Source organism: Cricetulus griseus, chromosome 4 (genome assembly GCF_003668045.3).
Source record: "Cricetulus griseus strain 17A/GY chromosome 4, alternate assembly CriGri-PICRH-1.0, whole genome shotgun sequence".
In the NCBI taxonomy this organism is placed as follows: Eukaryota; Metazoa; Chordata; class Mammalia; order Rodentia; family Cricetidae; genus Cricetulus; species Cricetulus griseus.
The window spans coordinates 3,897,397-3,905,778 of record NC_048597.1 but is presented as its reverse complement, the minus strand read 5'-3'; the positions used below and the strand labels follow the sequence as shown (position 1 = coordinate 3,905,778).

Here is an 8,382-nt window from a genome sequence, read left to right as displayed (position 1 = left end):
CTTGGCTAAAAACCACCGCTGTAGATCTGTTCCTTGTGACAGCTCTGGATCTCACCAGGCCATCCGTCCCTCTTCATGCCTCTGTATTTCATGTTAGCTGACCTGACTCACCCTCCCTGCTTGCTAACCTAACGTCTGTTAATGTTTCAGTGATGCCTGGAAAGCCCCAGGGGGAGCCTCCCGAACTGAAGAGGCCCCGACTTCAGGACCAGGAAGGAGGCGCCCAAACCCTGGGCTCTGATGAGGCCTCCAAGTCTGCTTGAGGCCTGCTGAGTCCCAGCACCCGTGTGTGCAGGAGTCAAGGCCCAAGACGCCAAGGCTGGTTACAGTGATATCAGAGCAGAATAAACACCCACAAATCGATTCATGGTAGAAAAATGTGTGCTGACTTTGCTCAAGCAGCCCGAGTACCCATGTTCTATCACCCCTTTCCACAGGGACTCTGGTGCTAGGCTAATGCCTCTTTTTTTTTAGTTTTTTTCTGTGTGTCCCTGGCTGTCCTGGAACTTGCTCTGTAGACCAGGCTGGCCTCCAACTCACAGAGATCCGCCTGCCTCTGCCTCCTGAGTGCTGGGATTAAAGGCGGGTGCTACCAACACCCTGCTAACACCTCTTTTTGATGAGTTTCTGAGACAGGAAAGTTGATCTGCACTTGAGTCCCTTCTCTCGAGGGACTTCACACACTTGGGTGCTGAGCTAACCACAAATAAGAAATTCTAGTGGAAGCATGCAGTACTCCCAATGGCCACTGGAGGTCACTCTGCCCCCTGAATCTGCTCAGAGGACTTGAGGCTGTCCTGCTTGGCCTTGTAGCAGTTAAGGCCAGAGTGGTCTCACCCACCACCAGCTTAAGGCCCCAGTGGCCAGACCTAGACACATATGAGAGGATTATGGGTGGAATGTGTGAATGCTCATTGCTGCATTTGTCCTTTATTCTAGGGGTGTGTGGTGTGTGTGTGATCCCTGTGTGCATGTAGAGGTTAGAGAGCAGAGTTCTCTTGGTTCTCTTTTGACAGTGTGGGCCTTGAGAATTGAACTCAGGTTTCCAGACTTGGCAGCAGCACCTTTGCCTACTGAGCCTTCTCAGCAGCCCGAGTGGTGGTTGAGGCAGCGTGTCCTGCCTGGAATGTACCGTCCTCACACTGGCAGAGCCTGGGCTCTCCTCCTGTCTGGGCTCTGGAAGGAGGTGTGAAGAGTGTGAACACATGCTAAGGAGTGCTCAGCACTGATCTCCCAGGGTGCTTGTTTCTGAGTACACAGCTGACTTGGCCTCTCCAGCTTGGCGTTGTCCTCAAAGGCATCTCCAGTGGGGTTCACTTCAAGTCAAGACCTTTGTTTGACCTTGGGGAGAACAGGAATTTGGGGGTCAGAAGTGGGGTCCTGGCAGCACCCCTTCCTTTCTTCCCTCTCATTCCCCACCCCTACCCTATGGATCTGGTGGCAGCCCCCCCTACCTATGCACCCTAAGAGTGGTGGATCAGGTGGCATCACCATTGGGTCCCAGCCTGCTTTGCTCAGAAAGCAAGACAAGATCAGCCCATGTGTGAGCTTATCCTGGGTGAGCCAGGCACAGCTAGCACACGCTCCCAGAGGCTCCAGAGCAGCCAGCACTGAGTGCTAACCCTCAGGGAGCTGAGGCAACTGGAGGACACACAGAAAGGCAAGTGGGACTTTGACCTCAGTCACTCCATAACGGACATTCAGCTGTAGCTGCCCTAGAGACTTGCCGGTTCTCCAGAGACCAGGTGGGTGGCGGGAATGGCAGGAAGCAGGCCTGCTACCGGCGCCCCTCTTGCCTTGATAGGAATTCGGCCCCCAACTGTTGGAACGGTCCCACTGTGCCATGGAGGACAGGCTGCTCACTCAGTGTCGGTGCTCTGTTCTTCGTGGGTCCTTGAAAGAACCAGGGTCACTCCAAGATGAATTTTAGGTTTAGCCAAATGGGAATCAGCTGGTGAACTGACTGACAATTACTTCAAAAAACGCTTTTTTTAATTGTTACACAGTTTATATCTCTTGGCAAGTCAGTTCTCACATACCAAAACCATCTGCCCAAGCAGTTCTCCGCTGTAAGACGTCTTGGTGTTCCAAGTCCTTTCATAACTTTTGCAAGGACTCTGAACCCTTCAGGGAAACTCAGAAGAATCAAACACATCAAAGCTGGATGCCTTTAATCCCAGCACTTGAGAGAAAGGCAGCTTCTGTGAGTTCAAAGCCAGCCTGGTCTACAATATGAGTTCCAGGACAGCCAGGGCTACATAGCGAAACCCTATCTCAAAAAGGGAGGGAAGGAGGGAAACATTTTAAACAAAAGGTAACATCAGAAAGCCTAGTTCAGAGCCCAGCGCTAACGCTGTGGAATTCAAGCCAGATAGAATGTTCTTGGATCTCTCAATACACTGCAACTTGAGGAATTTAACTTTTTAAGAATATTTGATGTGTCTGAGTGTTTTGCCTTAATGTGTGTATGTGCACCACATGGGTACCTGGTGCCCAGGGCGGCTGGCAGGGGGCATCTGATCTCCTGTGCAGTGATGAGCTATCTTGTAGAAAACTGGGAACCGAGCCCTGGGTTCTGTGCAAAAGCAGCGTGTGCCGTTAACCTCTGAACTCCCTCTCCAGCCTCCAGGGATTTAACTGTAATTGCTTCTAAAAAGCCCTCTGATTTGACTCACAATTTAGCCACCAACTCAGGCCAGCACTGGGAACCGAGATCAGATGTGTGGCACAGTGAGTGGAACAGCCCAGCCCAGAGCAGAGCAGAGCCTGCAGCCTAAGGCTGTGGCTAATTTGGCCTTCCAGATATTGAGTAGAATTCCCTCCATCCAGATGTCCTCACCTTCTGAGCGGAAAGATGCTGGACCAGTGTGAGACTAACTAGAACATTGGAGCTACCCCAAAGATGGAGGCAGTTTCTTCCCGACGAGCAGAAACACTTGACCAAAAGCACTGTGGGCTCATGGGTCCCTGTTGCTGGCTCCTACCCAGCCTCAGCTTTCCTCTGGCCAGGAGGAGCGCACCAGCTGAGGGCCTGGGTGCTCCTCCACATGGCCTCAGTCAGGCCTTATCCTCCGCTGGGTCAAACTCCAGTTCAGCTTGTGTCCACTGAGCCCTGCGCAGCAACCCGAACTCTGGCCTGTACTCAATACAGTTCCCTTCCGGTGGGCTTTCTTTCCCAGGATAACCACCCTTGGGGAGAAGGGGGCCCTTCAGTGCTGCAAGCTGCCAAACCACCACACTTTCCTGGGTGGAGGAAACCATTTCAAACCCAGGAAGCAGATCCATGGAGCCACCATGGCAGGAGGCACAAAACAGGGTCTGTGCTTTCAGCTCTGGTGCATGAAGCTACTTTTTCTTTTAAGGCCAGCGCTGTGGGTTTATCCATGGCTCCTGTTTCCTGGCAGGTACACAAATGGAAGAAACAGTCCTGCTAGCCTCGGACCTGTGCAATACTCAGCCCCAGCTGGAGGACCTGGACCACTTCTACCCTCCCGAGTCACAGGCTGCCAGATTGGTCTCCACCCTCCCTTTGGCTTCTCTTTCGTCTGTTCGACCACCAGGGCCATGCAACTGCCTCTCTGATTTCCAGTTGGAGTGGGGTGTCCTTGCCAGTCTTTCATTGCGTAGGTTGTTCTCAGGGCAAGCACTCTGCAGTCCATGTTTATGGCCCAAGGCCACAACCAAGGGTGAGTTGAGGGGAGTCGTGCGGGAACCTGGAGGCAGGAGCTACTTCCTGGCTTACTCCTCATGGCTTGCTCAGCCTGCTTCTTATAGATCCCAGGACCACCCGCCCAGGGACGGCACCGCCCACCATGGGCTGGGTCCCCCCCCCCAGTCACTAATTAAGAAAATGCTTGCCTACAGCCAGATCTTCCAGAGGCATTTTCTCAACTGAGGGTCCCTCCTCTCAGACGACTTTAACTTGTGTCAGGTTGGCGTGAGCTGTGCAGACAGTGATGTAAGCTTCAGCCGCTGCAGCTGACTGCGCAATTCTCGCAACTCTCCGTTTGGCCAAAGTCTCAGCTGTGTGTACGGTGGCTCCCATGGCAGTCTGAGCACTCACTCCTGGGTTCTTTTATTTATCCAGTTCTAGCTGGGTCCTGTGGCCTCAAGTCATTCATCATAGTCTGCTTTCTCCTCTGCATAACTCAGTGTGTTAATACCTTCTGGTCTGCTCACAAAGCCAGTTAAATCAAGCTCTGCCCCTCCCTTCACACACATTTGCACTTACAAAAATACCCCCCAGCAGGCCAATCTGTTACAAATGCTGACATAGATTTTTAATAAAATATTCAACAAAAGGTCACATATAAGTATGCCCAATAAAAAATGAATTTGCTTTTTTAAAGATTTTATTTATTATGTATACAACATTCTGCTGTCATGTATATCTGCACACCAGGAGAGGGCACCAGATCTCATAACGGATGGCTGTGAGCCACCATGTGGTTGCTGGGAATTGAACTCAGGACCTCTGGAAGAGCAGTCGGCGTTCTTAACCTGTGAGCCATCTCTCCAGACCCCATGAATTTGCTTTTTAAATCACAGAGCTTTCAGTAGGTCGGAGAAAAGTGGCACAGCCTCAGTAGAGTCTCCCCCCACGCCCCTTCTCTGTGTAGCCCTGGCTGTCCTGGAACTCACCTATAGACTAGGCTGGCCTTGAACTCACAGAGATCCGCCTGCCTCTGCCTCCCAAGTGCTGGGATTAAAGCTGTGTGTCACCAATGCCCAGCTCGTGTGTGTGTGTGTGTGTGTGTGTGTGTGTGTGTGTGTGTGTGTGTGTGTGTGTAACATTTTTAGTTACATTTTTTCTTTTTTTAAGTGTGTGTATGCGTTTGTGCATATATGTGGCCATGCACACACCACAGTGCGAGTGTGCAGGTCGGAGGACAGCTTGCAGGAGTCAGTTCTCTTCCACCGTGTGGGTCCCTGGGATTGAACTCACGTCTTTACACTTGGCAGAAAGCCTCTTTACCCATTGAGCCACCTCGCTGGCTTTACTTTTAGTTGTATTATTTGTGTATCTGCCCTCTCCTCACCTCGGCTCTTCTAAACACACTGGTCTTTTTACTTTCTACCTTGCCCTTCAGAGAGTAATAAATCTTGGATTCATTCTCAATCTTTTCCTTCCTCTGCTTTCTGGTTTTTTGTTTGTTTGTTTTTATGAACTGCTTTGTTTTCTCCTAGAATGCTTGGTTTGTAGTCCACCAAACATTTGCAGATATCATTACTATTCTGCCTTCAGCTTTGCCCACCTGGTCGGATTTTGATGCATAGTAACCTTGTAATTGCAACTTCCTAGATGGCCCGCCACTGTTGTTTATATTTCTCTTTAAAATAAGAAAAAATAAGCCGGTGGTGGTGCACACCTTTAACCCCAGCACTCGGGAGGCAGAGGCAGGCGGATCTCTGTGAGTTCGAGACCAGCCTGGTCTACAAGAGCGAGTTCCAGGACAGCTTCCAAAGCCACAGGGAAACCTGTCTCGAAAAACAAAAACAAAACAAAACAAAAAACAAAACAAAAAAAGAGAAGAGAAAAAATAAAACGAGACTTTTGCTTTTATATTTCCAGTAGATTACACATTAACTTCTTCTTCTTTTTTTTTTTGCTTCAACATTATTAGTTTTGTTCTTATTTCAGGTTGTACCTATAGTTTAGATTTCACTTCTTGGAATTGGGGATTGGGGGGCTGGAGGGAGGGCTTAGTTAAGAAAGTGCAATGCTGTTTCAAAGGGCTCCCCAATCATTGCCTCCGAGGTCCACAAGGCGAGTGTGGAGGTGTGGGATCTCCTCCTCAGCAATGAGCAAGTCATCGCTAACCATCTCAACAACTGTAAACTCTGCTGCTCTTTCTCCACACTTGATATTGGCCTCTTTTGCCTGGTATTCATTGCCTTTTCATTCTGGTTTTAATCAGCATTGATTTTATAAAACTAAAAGCGCGTGATATCATTGGGTGAGATGGTGGAGGCCTATTAATCTCAGAATTTATCTTAGAGCTGTCCTGAGCTACATCATAGCAAGACCTTGCCTCAAAAGACAAAAAACAAATGTGCATGATAAGTACCTTTCAGGAGGGAGAGGCTGGGTCAAGGACTCCCAAGGACAGCCCTAGCGTCCCCATTCCCACTCCTTGTCACTTCCCAGGGCCCCCTCGAAGCATCCAGCTCAAGACTGGCAAGGTCATGGCAAGGTCATGGAACTCCCACCCAAGGTGAGCCACTACCTCCTCAGACACCTGCTGAAGCCACTAGACCAAAACCCTCCTGTTTTTCTCTCGAGTTATTAGACTACATGAGAAGTCTATGCAAATGCCTTATGTTGGAAAATGCCTGAGATGACTAAAAAATTCCCAGACCTCCCCAGAGGTGGAGGCAGCTGATGCCCAGGGCGGGAGCTGGTACTCTGGGCAGGAGCTGGTAGAGGGACCTCTCCAGCCAGTCAATCATTTGCCAGCAGCTGGGGAAGGTGGTGAGCATTGAAATGGAAGGCCTTCAGGAGAGGGAATTAAAGGAGACCTGTGCTGGGCTGCCTATCTGCCCGTATGAGGCTGACTGAGCAAGAGGAGACTTGAGGAAGAGGCGGGCAATTAGCCGGGGGTGGGGTGGGGGGTGATTTATGGGGTGACCTCCGCTGGCCTTTCTCTGGCAGGAAATGGGCTGTTTACTAATGTCTTCCCCCCCTTCCACACACCTGCAAAACCTGTTCGTAGTATTTTAAAATAATTTACTAGATGAAGTTCTATGTTTTCCTTTGGACAGCTGCCCAGTAAGACTTTTTTTTTTTTTTTTTTAATTCAGATTACAATGTTTTCCTTTGTCTCTGTCCTGTCCCTTGCTCTTTCTCTCTTCCCCTTTCTGTTAGGAGAGAAACTTCAAGGACACTGAGACCTTTATTGATGTATTTTCGAGGCAGGGTCTCCAGTATCCCAAGCCTTGCTCAGACTCCTCTCATAGCCAAAGGATGACTGAACTTCTGACCCTTGACCCCTTGACCCTCCTGCCTCTACCTCCTGAGTGCTGGGTGTGTATGACCATACCCAGTTAATGGGGCGCTGGAGATTGCACCGCACCAGCTGAGCCGTGTCCTGAGCCCCTGTGGTACAGCTAGAAACAGACCTGAGTCTCAGATAACCCTGTTCAGTTCAGCTGTCACAACACACTCACTTTCCCCTCTCTCCCATGTGATCGTTTGGCAATCCCCCCTCTGTGTGCGTGCGTGCGTGCGTGTGTGTGTGTGTGTGTGTGTGTGTGTGTGTGTGTGTGTGTGTGTGTGTGTTTACATGTATGTGCATGTGTGTGTGCATATGTGAACACATCTGCATAGGGCTTCAGGTAAAACATAAGCTATGAAACACAGGACAACTTTCAGGAGTCCTCTGCTTCCACCATGTGGGTTCTGGGGTTCAAACTCAGTCTGTAGAACATGCCAACCACAGCCAGAGGCACCTGACCTGAAGCTGTGACCCAGTGCCCAGTCCTAAGGTCAAAATCCTGGTTCTATCTCTGGTTTATCACTAAAGTAAATTCCTGTTATACAAATTCTGGACTGCTTTTGTTTCATAGTATTTCCACCATGGTCATTGCAGACAGTGTGAAGTTAGGTCATTCAGGGAGACATCAGAGGTCTCAGATTCTAAAGACCCAACTCGGGAGAGCATTGGGGTATGTGGTCCAGGAGAGAAGAGGCAGATGCTGAACACGGGAGGGGCACAGGCCCACGGCAGGACATGGCTTCCTTGAGACCTACTGAGAAGAGGGCATTCTCTGAGGATCTAGGGGGAAGATTCCACTGTCTCTGCTCGGGGTGGGTGGAGACTCTGGATTGGAAGGCATCAGGACCTGCCAGTCTGTGTACATGAAGGGCCACCCTAAGGGAGGAAGGCTGTTCTCTCGCTTCTCCTAAAGCTGGGCCCTTCCTTGCTGGGGACCCTAGGTGGCCTGAACTAAGCAGGAAGGACCCAGAAAGCCTGACTGACTAAGACCTGTCAGGATCAGAGCCGAGTTCAGAGAGAACCAAATGTAGCGTTTCTCAGTCCACACCGGCAGGGCTGTAATTCATACCATGTTGCAACCATGGGTTCCTGGAACACATCTGAGTCTGACTCATGTTTCCTTTTCTTTCTAAAGCTTGAGGTCTTTGTCAGGCCTCAAAGGAGTCCATCTTGGTTAAGACCTAGTCCTGAAGGTCTGAGCAGGAGGGTGGCATCATCTACTCCATGGTGATGACCCTGACTGTAAGGAGGAAAAATGAGGCTGGGAGGGGCATAGACACCTGTCCTGGGGGTTAATGAGAAAGAGAAAGTGAGGGTCCTCCTCAAGAACAGCAGGTGCTCTGAACCACTGAGCTCCTCTCCGGGAGGATAATAACCCCTGCTTGCT

The 8,382-nt window shown here is 50.1% G+C and overlaps 1 protein-coding gene across 3 annotated transcripts in view; it reads left to right on the top strand.

The window, feature by feature from the left end:
- Positions 1 to 6,234, top strand: part of Chaf1b (chromatin assembly factor 1 subunit B) — a 26,760-nt gene extending 20,526 nt beyond the window's left edge. Inside the window, exons 13-14 of one of the 3 annotated variants that reach the window (XM_035444293.1) lie at positions 3,405 to 3,686; positions 6,149 to 6,234. In XM_035444293.1, coding sequence (XP_035300184.1) covers positions 3,405 to 3,686; positions 6,149 to 6,219 — 353 coding nt within the window. In that variant the 3' untranslated portion in view covers positions 6,220 to 6,234. Of the gene's footprint in view, positions 1 to 150; positions 364 to 3,404; positions 4,349 to 6,148 lie in introns of those variants that run through there. The other 2 variants (XM_027415642.2, XM_027415643.2) reach the window with 2 other exon arrangements.
- The last annotated feature ends 2,148 nt before the right edge of the window (positions 6,235 to 8,382 follow it).